Below are 18,040 nucleotides of genomic sequence, written 5' to 3'. Positions count from 1 at the left end.
GTATTGCAGCAGGCAGCACACTGTTGCCAATTGTCCCAGAATACTCTCTGGGTTTGAAAGTTGTTTTGTTTTATTGAATGCTGGATATGGAAATGGTCTCACTAACGCTTATACAGGGACAGTACTACTTCTAGCTGATAATCCTCTGCTTATATAGGCAAGGATCCCCTTAGCTATTCTAGACACAGTTTTGCATTAAGAGACTGTTTGGTCAGTTTTATTATCCCATTTTCAGAAAGATTTTGAAATAATTGCTACTTTCTCTCATCCTGTAATGAAATACATCATCTATGAGCATTAACTATTTTAAATTCTGAAATTATGCTTAAAATCCTGTATTATTTCAAACACAGGCAAAACCACCCTTCCTGTTTAGCATTTTTTTATTTATTCTAGGAACCTTGTTTGCTCAAGAGATCTTAATTTCATTTAGAACTCTAAAATCCCTAAAATTAGCAGCTGAATAAACAGTTTCTTCTCCTGCAAATGTGGCATATAATTTTGTGCCTTCTGCAAGAGTTCCCAACGGCACCCAAGTCAGATTTGAGGCTTGGCTGTGATAAATACATACAAAAGCTACGATGTATAGGACTAAGAGTTCTGCAGTATTATTCACCAAGGAACTGCAGGCAGTTGGTGTCATTTATTCCATTCATGGGCATTCGCTGGCCTTTCGTCTATGATTTGTCACTGTAGAAGGAAACGAGGAAAATACGTTATCAAGGTCTATGAAATCCTTCAATCCTCTATAAAGTGCCAGTTGGATCAGATGTCACAAACAGAAAAACTATGGCTAGCACAGCAGAGCCATCAACTTCAGTAAGTAAATGCCACCAACCCTAAATCTCCATTATTATTATAACTTACATCTCGACCTTTGGCATAAGTGAACATGATGCAAGAGCCTGAAAAATCACATGGCACCTCTTTGCTTACTGTAATGAAGAGACCGAAAAGACTTTTTGGATCTCCTACCTCAGTTTGCTGCCAGTGCAGAGAATCATGAGGGAGCCCCAAGGGTAAATGGGAGCAATAAAATGCACGAAGTTGACTGAAGGCATATGAATTCAGTGTAGTGAAACAGCAAATGCCAGGAGACCAGTCAGTTAAAATATGATGCCCAAGTACCTGCAGACCTGCATGTGGAAAGTGTTCTTCTTCCTGCCCTTCTTGTAGGTCCTAATTCAGCAATGCATGTGTGGAAGTGCTTTACTGCATCAGGATCAAAGATGTTTAAATCACAAATGAAAAGACTGCCTACAACTAAATGCAGATGACAGATTTAGGGACACAGATTACTCTGTGATTAAGGGGCTGTATGTTTTATTGATCAGTAAGAGGCATGAAGTGACCCTTACAAAGTTATTTCTTCCTGCTTCCACTTCAAATTCATTGACAGCTATATTTTACTTATATTTTTCTTTCATCTTATTGTTAAATGTTGGCAAAGACTAGAATGTTAATTTTAGTGTGTATAAATAATTTATTGAATAATAATATATGAAAATGAATTTTATATGCTTCTCTATATGAATGACATTCTATTATTGAAATTTATTAATCAGCACATTCCACTCCATCAAACCTAAATTTTTTGAGGAAGAGGAGGGGAGGAGGTGGAGACGGCATTTGGAAAAATGCAGTACAGTGGGCTGACTAAATCTGAATACTTGGTCTCTGAAAATGCAGATATCAATGTAATTCAAATCATACTGATGAGATACAGAACAGTTATACGCAGTCATAATAACAATTTATATACTGTCAATATTAATAGCAGTGTCTGTTTGAGAATACAGTTTTAAAATAGGTACGTACAATTTTATTAAGTATAAAAAGACACCGTGCAGAGCAGAATACAATATATTTCATCTTTAATTCTGGTAGTTCTCAAACTCCACTGTCTTAATTGATATTGTCACCAATGACCACTGGATAGAATTACTTCTCTGTATAAAATGAGGCTTCTCTGGATGAATTCATGCTGTTTGGTTTCAAAAATACAGTAATTTCCTTTCAATGGCTACTTACACTAATCAAACACTGTCAAGACTGCTGGCTAGCCTGCATTTGGTTTCTAACATATGCTATGATACTGCCAATTTCCCCTGTTTTGCTCTGCCTCTCTCTGTTTGAGAATAGATCCTTGAAAATATTAATTGTTTCTGACTTTGTTCCAAGTTCACAACCAGAACACTCGTTCAGACCATTTCTACATTCCCCACGTTACTAAACTTTCACTGACATCAGCTGGAGTATTCAACATGCAAGGACCGAAGGGTTCTCCTCTAAGCTCCTTTTCTCCCCCAGACTTTTCTAATGAAGCATAAAAGGCATGCTGAAAACCATAATTTTTTTAGAATTTGGGCGTTCCATTTTCTAATTTTCTTAAATGTAGATGATGTTTATAGCCTTCCAGCTTTGACTATCTTCTTTGGAAAAACAGACATGTAAACTTAAGAACTTAGTTATATATTTTGTTTGCACATTCCAATTTGGTTTGATTAAAAAAAAAGCCAGAACTCTTAACTTCAAATTGATTTAAATGATAATGTGCGAGTCTTAAAAGAAACAAATGACACTTCCTCCTCCCTAAAATATATTAACATTAGATTGGAAAATAAATTAAAGAATATAGAAATGCCAAGATTATGCTATCACAGTAATATCTGCCAAACAAAGCTTGGTCTTTTGCTAACATTAGCTTACTACATTTGCAATACATGCTAAGCAAAGACCCTACTTCTCTAACAGGTACATTCAGACAATATATATTTTATGGAATAAATATATAATATATCCAGTTATAGATTTCTGAATAGTAACTATAATAGATACAAGCAATACCTACGTTTAAAAATACAGTTCTAGGATTCCCTAACTTTACTACTAATAAAATTAAAATTGACCTAAAACTTTCTCACTCTGTTGATGCATAATAAAATATATGGGAACACCAAGAGTAAAAAGCCAATTGCTTCTACAAATGGAATACTTTATAAATATAGTAAATTGCTATTTCCAGAAGGAAAATTGAAAATTATAAACAGGAAGTTAGGTTAAAACAGCTCTACAATATATAGTACAAAGTGGCTTTGAAGCGTGATGCATGAGTTTGATGTCTGTGGCAAAATTCTGAACTGATGTAGTTGTTCACTTCTGGAGATAACTGTAGAGAAAGATTCTGTCCCCAAAAGCAGACAATCTTGATCTCCTTAAAACAAAACTTTCACTGACTAGAGAAAGCCAACAGGCCAATTTGTCAGAGTAAGGAGTGCAAGATTAGATCAAACAGAATTATCTGGAAGCTCTGAACTTCTCTGTTTCATAGGGTTTACCTATCATGCTATTCTTACTAGGAATAGCGTCACAGAAGTACGATGTACCTGTGACTGCTGCGTGCTTTGAAAAGCCTCATCATGGAGGTACCCTCCCTTTGTCTGTCTTAACTACATCATTCTTGCACTGCACATTCTCCAGATGAATTCTGTTTTGTGTTCCTGTAGTTGTTTCCTTTTGCTGGAATACTGAAGTACAGCTCTGGTTGCTTGATTATTGAACTCTTGAGCAAGGCTTCTTTTTTCTTGAGAATAACCTAGAATTAAAGAAACACATTTCTCAGAGCAAGCACAAGGAATTAAGTTGCTGACTGTCTCTGCCTGCCTTTCTTTCCTTTCAGTTTAAAGAAAAAATTCACATCAGTAAAAATACCTTACTTGCTAATGAAAAGACTTAGGTAACTGAAAAAATGAAAAACTTCACATGAGACACTGCCATTTGTATGTTTGTCTCCTGCAATGGCCCTATTTTACACAGAAACCCAAAACTTACTTCATGAAATACCACTGTATATACCTCCTGCCTGAGCTGAGGCCCTGGTGTGGGATTCAGATCCCGCTCGGTGCCTTTGTTTGTATCAACAAAGCTGGAATTCTGGTGGTCACAGGACAAGGAGTCTACAAGGTGGGTTTTTTTCCTCTAAATATCAAGAGAGGTCAGTGTCAACATTAACAACAATGAAACCATCACTGTGAGCTTCAGTTTCTGACCATTTGGGGACTTTCTGAGTCACTTGTAGACTCTTACTGGTACAAACTTCCTGTTTTGGGAACAGCTGGTATAAAACGGGGAGGATTGGGATATAAGTCCCAATAAGGGACATGCTTCCTACTTGACTTCATTTGGATGAATGGAGCATATCTATAAATGTATTTATGTCATGAACTCTCACGGATTTCAGAAAAACTGCATATATGGAGAATCTGTGTAGCTCACAGGCTGTGTGTTTCGACTACACTGGGAAACTTGCAAGCCTCTCAGAAGCTATTGTAATACTGAATGTCAGTCAAGTGTGAATGAAATACTTCCTATCAAACTGGAGATGAGAAATAAGCACTTGTGGGTTCCCTGCAGAGGAACTACAGAGTGAAGTTTGGGTTCCCTGTAGCAGGGAAGAATTTTCTTTAGGTACCAGCAGCAAATCTCAAGGTTCTGTTGCAGAGTGGTAACAGATTATTTGAAAATACATTAAACTGTGTCTAAACCTGGTAGCGTACTCTTGCTTGTCACAAATGCTCTGGTTTTTAATTAAAAAGCATTCCCAGGAACTACAGACTTCTTATGCAGGCTACGCAGGTGAACCAGAGCTGCCTAGCCGCTATTGATCTTGGGGTTATTCGTTGGAAATTGGTTCCAGAATTTGTTAGGGCCTTTCACCTATTTTCAGAATGCATTTTTACTGGGACAGACCACGTGGAAATGTACCAAAGAACGAGCTCTGATCATCCTCCCTGCAGTATGTGCTTGCTGGGGCCCCGAGGGCATGGCCAGCCCTGACTGTCCCTGACCCCTCCCTGGGCTCCCATCACCTTGTCGCCGGCCCAGGACTCCACGTCGGTCCCCCAGGGCTCCCCCCACCCTGTTCCTGGCCCAGACTCCCACGTCAGCTCCCTGGGACCATCAGCCCCTGCCTCACTGACGCCAGAGGAGGGCTGGTCTCCATCTCCCCACAGCCCTGCCCGGCCTGGCCATGGGCTCTGCCGAGCTGGGCTCGCCTGCAGGCCCATGTCCAGGCCTCAGCCCCATGGAGGTCCCCCAGGCCTAGGGATGGGGCTGCCCCGGTGCCCCCCGGCTGCCCTGAGCCTGGCTGGGGCGGGGATGGGCCAGCACCAGGCCCTGCCCCGACGGACCCCTGGACCCCGGGAGCTGCTGGCCCAGGCAGTGTGCTGTCAGCGGGCTTTAGGGAAGACCAATGAATCCTCTCACCTACGACATATGGTTTTGCTGTGTGTTTTGCTGCTGCTGCTGCTGCTGGATGAGCAATTGCTGCTGTTGCCGGCGCCGGGCCGTCCTCAGTTTTTCGAAGCGAGCCTCCATCTCCTCCAGCACCTTGGGAGTGTAGCGTACCACCAGCTTGACGCTGTCCTTAGCTGCCTTCAGCAGCTCCACCGCCTTCTCGTGGTGCTCTCCTTCCACGCTCTGGGAGCAGGGAGAACAGATTTAATCAGGGAAACGCTTTGATGTAGAGCTCTGCCCTCTTTTTCATACGGAAAGGCTGTCGGGGTTTTACGAAGTTTCCACACCTGACATTTTTCAGGGGACCATTAAGGGAAAGCGTTGAGTTAAGTAAGATTTATGCACTGCTGAGAACGTATTCATTTTCATATCTTAAATAAGTCAAATCCGTTTTAGGTTGCATTAAAAACCTAATTTCTGATCTGTGTGAATAGGAGGGGAAATACTCAACAAGCTTTCTGCAAACAAAAATAATGTTTAAAAAAACCCCAACCCCGCAGCAAAGACCCAGTTTGTTTGCGAGGTACAGAAATAAGTATTTAAATGTTGGTAAGAAATGAAGAAATTGCAAGTTTGAAGTCGCAATCCCTTTCTTACACCCTGGCCCTGTTTGGATCCCGCCAGGATCACGACATGCGGTGATTCAGCAGCTGCCGAGCTGCAGGCGAAGGAGCCTGCCCGCTGCTGCCAGGGACAAGCCACCTCTTATGCGCTTAATGGCACTGCCCACATGTTTAATGTTTATGTGACAGGGGCGCTCCGTTGGAAATAAACTAGTCTTTATCCGGTTAGTTGTAAGCAATCAAACACCAGCAACTGAAACCCTGCAAGTTCTTGCTGAAGGAATACATATTTTCCCCCCCTCTCTGGAAAATGGTTTACAGTAAGGTGATATCTGCTGTGAAATCAAAAGTATTCCCAAAGGGGCTCAAGCTCTGATTTCTATGCCGACATTGAAACAGTAAATTTCCAAAAGGGGAGGTGACTCTGCTGTGAAAAGAGTATTTAATTTCTACAATTAAGTGGATGGACCGGAGTGCTTTTCAGGCATGTCGATTGTCCCGCACCTTAAGAGAACGGGAAAAACGTTCTAATAGTGTATAATTGTCTATGTGTATTGTAGGATATATTCCAACAAACAAAAGTATCTCTGCAGAGAAAAAAAAAGGACTGCACAACTGTGCTCTTCACATGGATTTCAGACCATTTAAAAAATAAGTCATTTTCTTCCCACATAAAATAAATCACAGTTTTACTACATGCTGTGTTTTAAAACTCTTATGTATACCACGCTATTTAAAATGAAACCATACCCATAGGCCTCCAAAGAGAAGCAGCATTCAAAATATCTGAAGTTCAATTCATGCTAAAAGAATGACTTAGCATCGTTATAGCAACTGTCAGAAGAAAATTCTTTCTATTTTCATCTCTCCTATTTGACTGAGTAGCATTGTGCAAGAACAGTGAATAAGAATTACTTCTGCTGTGCCACACTATGAGCTAGAAATAATGATTTAAAAGTTTCAAAAAGCAGACACAGTACGCTTCTACATAAATAATATAAACAACACAATTCAAGCTTATCGCCTTGCTGTGTATCTTTCTTCCGTTAAATATCCTTCAACATATTAACACAAATAATTATTTCATGCCTGGGTCAACTGACTGGACTCAAGAGTTTCTACAGAAATGTTAAGATGCTTCAAAAATATTAATGCAACTTAGAGAAATAATGAATCATTTCAGGTGCTGAAATGATTACCAGAAACAGGAAAACCTGGAAGTAAACAGGCATTTGACTGTGAAATTCCTCTAGTAGGTCTCCTATTCAAAGATCTTAAAGAAAATTCATGATCTGTGATGACCAGATTTGTTATAAATTGTGATTGGGATAAATCTGCTGAATAAGCACTGCTACCCAAAAGCAATTTGGAGAAAAAAGAGTTTCCTTACAAATACCTGGAAAAAAGGAAACTGTTGTATAAGAAACAGTGAGTGTATCTAATGCTCCAAAGAGTTTAAAAAAAAAGCTATGGATGCATGGGGTGTTTTGTGAATTTTTTTTAATGAACAAGTCACAGATACAAATTAAAACCTCTTCCCCATGTCCCTTACCCCATAACTGCTCAATGTTAGAAGAGGTCATCATAACTAACACATACTGTAACTAGCTATCTTTTATAAATCATTGCTTTGTGACTGGCTTTGATATTTGTAAACACAGTTCTTAACTTTGGTTATAAAATTTGGTATTGTTTTATATTTCGATTTTTGCTTGTGAATTGTGGTCAGTATGGCGTGGCATGGACATTCAGAGGAAAGAACAGTGTACTCAGTGTTGTCGTGATCAGTTTTGCTGTGGAACATTATGAACTTACAACAGGCTATGAACAAGAATTGTAAGCTTCCAAGCTAAATCAAGTAGCTAAAATATTAATTTGCTTTCAAAGAGTTGGATGGTTCTAACTGCCATTGATAAGCAATTGTGATTCTATCTGTTCTGTAGGGGAATAACAAGATGGTATATTTTAATACTTCGTACAACTTTGTAAACTGTTTTTAATTCATGATTGGCCTGTTTTCTTTCCCATTTGCCTCCGGCCTTATTCTTCCAGTTTACAACCAGTATTTTCTAATTACAAACGAAGGGTTTGACTGTGTTGCTATTCAGGTCAATTGAAAACTCCCATTGTCTTGAACAGTAATGATACGGAATCAAGCCTAAAGCTCCGAACCACAACCAAAGAGGGGAGAATAACAAATGCATATACGAATACTACTCTCCAAATGTACCTGACACGGGTCTTAACAACTGCAGTTTTCAGCTGCTATTAATATGATCACTATACTTGCTCTTAACATCTTCATTGCTGCTTGCACTCGTATTTCCAAGGCATTACAAATGCTTTACCTGCATAGTAGTAGCTGTACAACTTAAATAGCAGAGTCCCTTGGAGTACGAAAAGAACTTAAACCAGCAAGGAAGGAAGTTGTTTTGCTGTTTGAATTCTTCCGCCTCTGGAACCCTCTGAGGCTGTGTTGGTGAAGGACTCCTGCTGGTATTGGTCATGCCTGTACAAGGGATTTTGCTGACTGGATTACACCGGCTGGGGACATGGCGAGGATCTGACACTCATGTTACTTAAGAACTGCCCACCAAACATGACATTTAATAAATTTATATCTTTATTTATTTGATAAATGTGTATCTGTATTTAATATGTAATTTTTGATTACATATATTTATATATACTTCCATCTGTTTTCCCTTATTGCATTGGAAGATTGCACCAAAAAAAGGGATGCAAAACTGTAGAGACAAGAACAGTTGAAAGAACTGCAGATACGGTGTGGGGGAAAACCACGCATCACTGTAACCAGGCTCACAGACTTGTCATAAATATAAAAGAAAAAAAAATCCCACTCTCCTGCAGACAAAAAAGAGAATCTGATTGTTACCCCTCAGGCTGAGAAACTGAGAAGAATATTTCTATTAGATATCTGTAAGCAAATGCTTGGGTGAGAAATTAGCCATTATAAACCTATTTTGTATCCCTTTCTGTATCTGACTTACACCAGGTATCTGACAAATGCACAATCTTTGGCAGATATGAACAGCCACCAGTGTGTGCCTTTGCTGAGCCATCTGCAGGGCTTACTGCTTTCAATTTCCTTTACTTTTAGGTGGTGTGGGACAAAGGTATGTAACAAATCCTGCAGCATAATGAGAAAACACTTTTTTTAACATCCAGTGAAACAGCTCAAGGAACAGTCATCCCAGTCATGCTGGGATAACAAATCTGGATTCTGAACACAAAGCTCTAATTTTATGCTGATAATTATAAAGTTGGATAACCACCAACTTCTGAGCACAAACAAGTTACAGATATTTCATTTTCATTTCATGTTCCACTGCTGAGCCGTCTGTTGTATTGTACATACTGTATATTATTTGCTTTTCTCCAGCTAAATTGAGAAGCACGAAGTGAACTAGTCCCAGTGAACAATGTTAAATTTAGAGCTTTTTCCTTCTGTCTCAAGCTGTCTGCAAACAAATTACCACTTCTATAATTTTTGCCTTTTTACAAATTATACTGTATGGGCTTAATTCAGCCCAAGACTGGTGTACAAACAGTTGCTCATAGACATTATTTCAAGTATGCAATTGCAATTTAAACTTCATATTCTGTTGTTTAGACTCCGAACACAAAAACACTTCTGCTGCATCTCGGAATCAACTTTCTAATGTACCTCCATGCAATTGGAATTTTATATCGTCGTTTTTTGCTACAATAGCTTAATATATATTCTAGAGCACATCCATGATTTTTTTTAACAGAGTATCATGAAATAGAGGTGACAACAGTCAAATGCAATATATCTTGACATCTGAAGGTTCACCACTTTCCTCCCTGGTATTTGCCTAGATGCTGTTTGACAGTAAAAGGATTTTTCAAGAACCATCCATCAATTAGTGGATATAAACTCTTTTATCTGTCTTTTTATTCACCTGTTGAAAGAAGTGCTGAACCACAACAAAACTATTTGACCTACTTCCCATCAGTGAAGTTCAGGCAATTTACTTATTAAATGTTCAGCTGCTTTTCCCCAAGACTAAATAATCTTTTCAGTGGGTTTTCTTTTTTTTGTTTTGTATCTGCTCTTTCTCATTGTGCACAGGGGCAAGTAAGCTTCCAGACCTATTATTTCTCTTTTGAGAACACGATGGTTGACAGAAGAAGTGGTAAAAAGTCTATCTGAAGTGTTGCACTGATATTTTGTTTCAAGAGAAAGTGAATAGCTATTGTTGAGAGAAACAGATGACAACATGAAAGCATGGAGAAAACAGCATTTTTTTCATTCTTTATGGGCTTGCAACAAAGAGGAAATTTAAGTTGGAAAGTCTTATGTTTATGACTGGATTCAGGAATTGCTCCTACATGCCTTTAGTGTATTTACATATGAGTTTTAGATGGAGGTTTTGCATGAAAAAGGATTATGTTTTTATTTAGAGAAGTGCAGGGTTATATGAATGAGTATGCTTACCCTTTCAGTACTTTACATTCTCTTGTAAAAGGGAACAAAAAGCAAAATGAAAGGCAGAATTTGACCCATGTCATGTATTCAGAGCCTTATTTTTCCTCTCTATTCCAAAAGCCCTTTTATTTCTACCTCAATACTGGCATTCACAGTGAAACTATTGCAAAACACTCCACCCTGAAGTATTGACTTATATGAAAAATAAGTATGTAAAAAATGTACCTTTTTACTGAAAATATACGCTCCCTGTACGTGTGTGTTTGTACAGCTGAATTCTCAGACATAGATATCACAGCTGGATGAGTGTCACTGAAAGTAACCTGTAATGTACCTTCCATTGCACATCAGCACCAAACACGCTCACCAAATTTCTTTTGATTTTATGTGTTCAAATGCTCTGAAGGTCACAAGGCTGCACAAGTGCCACTGAGGCATCAGTGTGCTGGGGAAGGGCTGTGTGCCTCAGAGGCTGTGAAGTGCAAGAATGACAAAGCCTGTTACTATGCTCTTATTGCAAAAGGGATTTGCAGAATTATCAATTAAGAAAGACATAGCTTGCTTGTAAATTAAGCATGTGGTGTGGATTTAAAATGAAGCTCTTCAAGCACCCTCCATGGCAATAGAAGCTGTAGAGGCACAAAGTTGTCGATGCAGCTTTGCCTCACTGCACCACAAATGCACACTGAAGGTCTCTCACAGAGCTAACTCCTTTTGTTTCATATGGCTGCATTTTAAATCACGATATTAGAACAGCTGTGAAAAATGAAAAACCAGATGAAAATGAAAGCTCTATCAAATTTCCACATACCACTCCATTAACTGAAAGCAGCTGGTCCCCCCGTTTGAGCCCTCCGTGCCTTTCTGCCACTCCTCCAGGAATGATGCGAGAAATATAAATAGGTGAATTTTGTTCCTTTCCTCCCATGACATTAAAGCCCAGGCCTTCATCAGTCTTTGGCAGCTCCACCACTCGTGGGTGTGAATGGCCTTCGCTTGCAGCAAAAGCAGCAACTGTTGCCTGGAAGAAAAAAGATGAGTGATTTGGCCATGTAGGGAGAACGCTGACTTACATTCTGTTGTTCATTTGCAGGAAGAATTCATTCCTGTGAAGACATTTCAGGATTTTATTCTGACTTTTTCTGATCATCTGAAAGCGTTTTAAAAAAAATTCAGTTCCGTGCCAATGCCTTTGAAATAAAGGAATAAGCAGAGGAACGGAAAGTTTAGGTGACTTGTCAAAGATAACGCAGAAAGTTAGCAGCAGAGCCAGAAGTAGGCACCGGGAAGCCTGACTACGTGGTGGTGAGCACTTATGATGACTAGTGCATTTCTTCTTTCCTTTTTCGCAGGGAGAAAATTTGTTACTCTGGGATAGGTTAATGTGATCTCTGCTGTGTTCCTAGTTGAAATAAAGAGGATGGACCGAACTGTTAACTCTCTGCTCTGCTTTCAGAGGTACGGATTTATTTTTTTCATTCTTTGGGCACAGAAAAAAATCCTAACAGGATATTCCTATTTTAAAAAGTTGAATTCATAATCTTTATGAAATCTCTCAAACTAATTAACTCCTGGAACAGGAATGTGAGTTTTTATAATATAATTGGATCAAAACCTTTATTGAAAAATTAAATCTTAAGACAATGGATTTATAAATCAATTAGAAAAATCCAAGATTGCTAATCTTACTCTGGCAAAAAAAATCCCATGTAACAAACTGTAAAGCTTGCATCCAGAAAAATATTACATTTTATACTTTATTTTTCACTACAAGTATTTTCCCACTTATAGATCTTAGTAAGTCATTAAATAAACTTTAAGAACTTCTTCTATCCTTTTCGGCGTGTGTTTGTAGTCCAAACTGCTCAAACAATTCTGCATTACGCTGATGTTTTTTGAGCATCCTTATAATGCTTATGCTTAATAGAAGCTAGTGGATGATGTGACATAATGGATCATTCTCAGTTACATGTTTTTGCACATGCAGACCTTGTCATCATGCATACATTTTACGTCAGACATGAATGCACTAGGAGAATGCAATGCAGACAGCCCAGAAATAACCAGGAGATATTGCGATATTGAAACATTGCTCTGTAACCCTGCTGTTCTATATGAATAAGAAATGAGAATGGCAAACGCTAATTGGATTTCTCCCCATTTACTGTACAACATAGCAATAATTTCTGTTTTTACCTGCAGTGTAGACAAATCAAGATTTCATATACACATTTCTCTATATAGAAGCATAGACCTTACAAATTTACATTGTTCATTAACTTTCAATTAGAAGAATGTTAACATCAGACGAACAGCCTACAGAAAAGAACGGTCTATTTAGTAAAGAAAATACACTGCAATTTAACGTATATTAGGTTATTTGCTGGCTACTATACAGCTTGCTTCTCTAAAATACTGTAGAAATCATTTTGTAACATGCTCACAACCTTCATCTTCTGATACAGCTTTAAATTGAAATCTCTTAACACAAATACATAATGGTAAGATCTTAGTTCCATTAGGATTTCAGGAAGTTTTGCCACTAATTTCATAGGAGTGTGACCATAAAGAAATATCTCTAAAAAAGGTTTATGGCTTTTGCAGGTTTACCTGTTTTGCATAGTATCTGCCACACCACCCAGAATACACTGTTGAGCACAAAATGATAATGGGAAAAAGAAAGCCATGGCGGACCTCCCTGTTTGGAAGCATATATCTTTGTGCATGTTATGAAAATACAGAGCATATTTCACACTGGCACACAGAACGGGTATTTTCATGGTTGTGTGAGTTCCCTTAGAAAATTATGATCTTAGTAGTAGCAGCAATGTAGCTGTCATGGTCTAAAGATATGAGAAAGGCAGGTCAATATGGACAAAGAGACGATATATTTTATTAAAGCAGGTAATGCATCAGAAAAAATGGGCTTGTATTTGGGTGTGGAGTCTCTCGATCAGGCCATTTTTGTCACTGTCCATCCTTACCACTTTCTCAGTACCTACAGTTCCCGTTAGCTAAAAGTGGAATTTTGACTTCTTAATTTCTATCTCCCAAATCACTGTGTCCTCTCTGGATGAGCTGTATGGGAAAACAATCCATTAAAATATTGGTTGTTGCAGGCAGACTTCTACAGAATGAACCAGTAGATTTGCTTTTGCAAAGCAACTTTTCAAAAAGCATCAATTTCCATAAATCATTCTCTTTTCTTAAGCTACAGAAGCAGCATAAAGGTTGAAATTTTCCATTATGATTGTTACCTGGGAAGTAGCACTGGTTCTAGACTCTGGGCTGCCACTGATGTCTAAATTTTCTTACAGTGTACACACGAATACCTGAAACACACACGCGCACAGTCAATTACTAGGTCACTTTGGTAACACATATTTCAACAGTTGCACGTATCCTACCTTTGCAGTGGCCCTGGCTCGGAATTCGGGGCAGCCATTAACAGTTATGGTTTCATGCATGTATTGATACACCTAAAATGTTCATGAAAATAAAATGCAATTAATTATAGAAGCAAAACAAGGACTTTATATTAACCCAGACAGGACAGTCCCTTTCCCTCATAAGACTACATTTCATTAATGCTGTATTCATGCAATCACATAGTCAAGTGACTGCTGAACTTAGGTTTACAGAAAACATCAATCTGTGTTTCTCATGACACTTTGCAAACTTAACTGTACATCCTCCAGCATGATTCCCTTCCCATCTCTAGCGTGTCATTTCCCAAAAAGAGGACAGTTAGGTTGTACGTTATCAAAAACTGGTGTCTCCAAGCAACTGATTTCCATGCAGATGATCTGAACTGATTTGAGCGGTGTCTTAGCTTCTTTGTTCTTTAAATTTTCCTATGAACTAAAGATTTAGGGGACTGATGTTAAAAAAATATGTAAATTGCTCAGCATAGAGATGCTGAAGGATGGAAGTGAAAAGTAAATTTTGGAGAAAGGTCATAGTACTGGTTTCCATCAACCATAGCTAGGAATTGCAAAAAGGGCTGTCAGTTGGGTAGGTCAGACACAGACAATAGGTAAGAATATCCTTCAGAAAGGAATTGTACATTCACATAAATGGCATAAAATCAACATTGCCAATATGTACAATTTTCTGTCTGGGTTCCCCCTGCCGCCCCCCGGTATAGACTCTTGCCCCACTTCCTCTGGTCCTTAATTCTCCCTTTTAAGTATCTTCAGTAAAGAGAAAGTAAAAGGCTCCCTCACACTGCCTTTCTTCTTTAGATTTGACACATTCTTAGATGAAAAATACCAAAAAAATGCCTTGATACTAGCCAGTTATTTTGAAAGAAAATCTAAAAATTAAAAACATTTTTATATAGCATGGAATTTTTTTGAAAGACAAAGGTGAATGCAAACAAACAAAACATTTTATTTAATTTGTTTATAGAACCACCAAACCTAAAAAAAAAATAATAAAATGTTCCTATATGCCACTGATTTACTCCGGGCATTTCTTGGGATACTTCATCAGGAATTTTGTTTTTTCATGTGCCTTATGGCTCAGGTTGCACTCCTCAGAGAGAACCTTTGCTGGTAAAGTATGTTAGCTTTTACAGCAATCTCTTTCTTAGAGTCCTCGAGGAGTGCAGATTCAATCGTACTTTCCAAAATATACTTACCTTTCACTGACTTCGTGATACTTTAGTAGGAGTGCCAAAACCTCCCTCTTTGGTAACATAGATGTTACTTTGGCAGAGAAGGTGTCAGATCCTGTACTTAACTGACTTGTAAACAATGGCTTGTCCCATTGATAGGTAAAATTTGCCCATTTCCCTGTCCTGACGACTTGCTATGCAGTATCATAATGAGGTATCTCTCCCCACTGAACCTACTCACTGACAAACATACTGCTACAAACAATATGGGAATTAAGATGTGTGGCTCATTTCTGATCTCGGTGGACAGACATAGTGGTAATCAAAGACTCTCGAGTAGTAAAATGTTTGGGATGACTGACCCCCAAACTGTTTTTGAGGGATATCATATACAAGGGAAAGGCAAAAAAGGAAAAGAGATTAAAAATGCAATCCATTTTGGAGATCTGAAATACGCTAAACACTTTCAAAACACAGCAAAAACATTATTTGTCTTTACTATTATCAGAACAGAAGTCATCCCAGGACTTAATTCAGAAGAACTTGGGTCAGTGAAGAAAACTGAGACAGGGGAGCATGCCAAAAAATTTCCTGCTTTCTCCATTTGAAATGAAATCTTGCTTCCATTGGTAAAATTGGCATTGAACTCAGTATAGGCCAGGATTTTGCCCTTAATTTTAAAAATAGGGAAAGAAAGCTCTTTTATAGCCTCTAGAGGATCTCTGGTTTGTTCTATCTTTGTACTGGATGATGTCATCATAAAATTGTGTTGAGTCTACATATTCAGCATAATCCTGCCCAGATCAGTTCAACATTTATTGTGTTATGTCGTAGGACATATTCTTAAATAATTATAAGAACAACTACTACATTATATAAGAATACTGTGTTATTGCAGTAATGAATCACTAAATACTTGTTACCTCAAAACCCATACTGTATCAAACCACTGATAATGTTGTATTTTCTTAATATCTGCAGGTCCCCTTTTATCTTAAAGCATAACAGATGATTGTACATATCAGTTTTGCTTGCACAGCTACAAATGCTGTGGCTGGCTATAACGTTTAAAAGCATATCTTTGATTATTGAAATATTATGACATTAAATTGTTTTGAAAATGGGTCACGAGATTTCAAATATAAGAACAGTTACTAGAAGTTCTTTAAAATATTCATTACTAAGGTAGAATATCACAAAAGTGAGCAGATACTGATACGTTCATGTGATTACTGCTAGGTTTAATGTCATGTAATTCCATATTGTCTGCATCCTACCAGTATGTAGCTAGTAGGCTTCATAATATCCAATATCAGGGTAACTAACTTGTATACTGCTGAAAGAACAAACTCAGTAGTGTGTGATTAAAATGGTATGTTAAAAAAGAATCAACTGACTTTAAAACCATCTGAAAAATACGATCAATAATGTCGTATAATCCTTGTATTCATTTGTAAATTCCCAAAGAGCACAGATTTCAAGTGCCGTTCTGCAGTTATCAGTGATCATAATATTTATAGCACAGTTCTTAGGAAAAGAAGTCTTGCATGTCAAATCTCACTCTTTATAAGCAACAAATGTGACCAGTCTTGAATATGTGCTCGAGGCATTTGTAAAGCTAATTCTACTATTTGACTGTTACATAATGTTAATGTAATTTGAGTTTATGAAGGGATAAAACACACACCTACGTGACTTAATAATAAGTTAGTTACCAACATCATCAACAACCAAACACAGATTAACTGCACCTGTTCCACCAAGCCCCTTAAACTCTTTGTAGGCTTCAGATCTAATCATTGCTGATTCTAGCAATGCACAAAAAGCACACTGATTTTCATAAATAATCATTGTTTGCCTGTAGTCACACTAACCCCTTTATCTACACCGTTCTCAGCACCACCTTAGCCATGGTTTGTGCACAACGAATCCGTTCTGCTGCCTCTTCTACGTTTGCACAACAGATAAATTGAAAATGCTCTTTGTTCTCAAACTGAATAAGCTGGTATTTAAATCCTCCCAGAGAGGAATATCAGTTTTTGTTCAATCCCCTTTACATGACAATTAATTGAAATGGTTTTATAAAATCTTTCCTTTTAGTGCCTACTGTTATCTGTATATCTGATTGATTACATTTTTAGCATACAGCGATTCTCCCGAATCTAACAATTTTATCCTTAAGATGTCCGTATAAGATCTTCTGTAGATTTCCTTATTTGGCCAAAATATCACTCAGTACAGAAGAAGACAAAGGTGCAGAACTTAATTAGAAGTATTTGAAAAGATTCTTTAGGATATTTACTAAAGAAGTCTTTTAAAACAGCGGCCTTTGTTGACCATGACAGATGAATCATTTCGAAAGACATCATTGTGTAATAAGAATGAGCTGAAGAAAGACAATTAATGTATCGCAGAATCACAGGCTGGTTGAGGTTGGAAGGGAGCTCCGGATGCCATCTCGTCCAACCCCCCTCCTCAGGCAGGACCACCTAGAGCCAGTTGTCCAGGACAGTATCTAGACAGTTACTGTATGTTACCAATTTGAAAAAGAGCTGCATATCTATTTTTGTACGTACAGCTAAAAGGCTACTGGCTGTTTAGTAATGTTATTTGCTGACAGACTCCATACGCAGTCTGATGGTCTAGTGCCTAGGGAAAAGTTTCCCCAATTCATTAATAACAGAGATTGAATTACAGGTGAAATGTCAGTGTTTCAAGACACAAAGCTGCAGCTGTAAACTAAATGGTAATGTTTCAGATAATTTTCCCCCACAGCGATTTCTACCAAGATTGTCAGTGTCTGTATGCTGTCATCGGGTGAAAGCGTGCTGCAGACAGGGGTTTGTTCACGCAGCTCTCATGTGTGCTGTGGAGCTAGACATACTCGGCTTTGTTTTCTCTTTCCTGTGGTGCGGAGAAATCCCATCAAGACATACTCCTGAAAACACGAATATAGATCTCATACTTTTTCAGCTTCTGCAGGTAGTCTCCTCAGACACCATAATCTAAAGTTATTCTCCCACAGTACTCAAAAAAATACAAAAAGAGTGAGGGAGGAAAATTACAACTAGAAAAATCTGAACTTGGAAG

At 38.2% G+C, this 18,040-nt stretch overlaps 1 protein-coding gene across 2 annotated transcripts in view; it reads right to left on the bottom strand.

Moving 5' to 3' along the window:
- Positions 1–1,799: 1,799 nt before the first annotated feature.
- Positions 1,800–18,040, bottom strand: part of LIN7A (lin-7 homolog A, crumbs cell polarity complex component) — a 49,373-nt gene continuing 33,132 nt past the window's right edge. The window contains exons 3-6 of one of the 2 annotated variants that reach the window (XM_063322863.1): positions 13,740–13,811; positions 11,144–11,353; positions 5,266–5,478; positions 1,800–3,595 (exon numbers count right to left, since the gene is read on the bottom strand). In XM_063322863.1, the coding sequence (XP_063178933.1) occupies positions 5,266–5,478; positions 11,144–11,353; positions 13,740–13,811 (495 nt within the window). In that variant the 3' untranslated portion in view covers positions 1,800–3,595. The remainder of the gene's footprint in view (positions 3,596–5,265; positions 5,479–11,143; positions 11,354–13,739; positions 13,812–18,040) is intronic. The other variant, XM_063322862.1, reaches the window with a different exon arrangement.

This window comes from Chroicocephalus ridibundus, chromosome 1, assembly GCF_963924245.1.
Source record: "Chroicocephalus ridibundus chromosome 1, bChrRid1.1, whole genome shotgun sequence".
Classification (NCBI taxonomy): Eukaryota; Metazoa; Chordata; class Aves; order Charadriiformes; family Laridae; genus Chroicocephalus; species Chroicocephalus ridibundus.
Note: the sequence above shows the minus strand (reverse complement) of the source record. Positions and strands in the feature narration are given on the sequence as shown.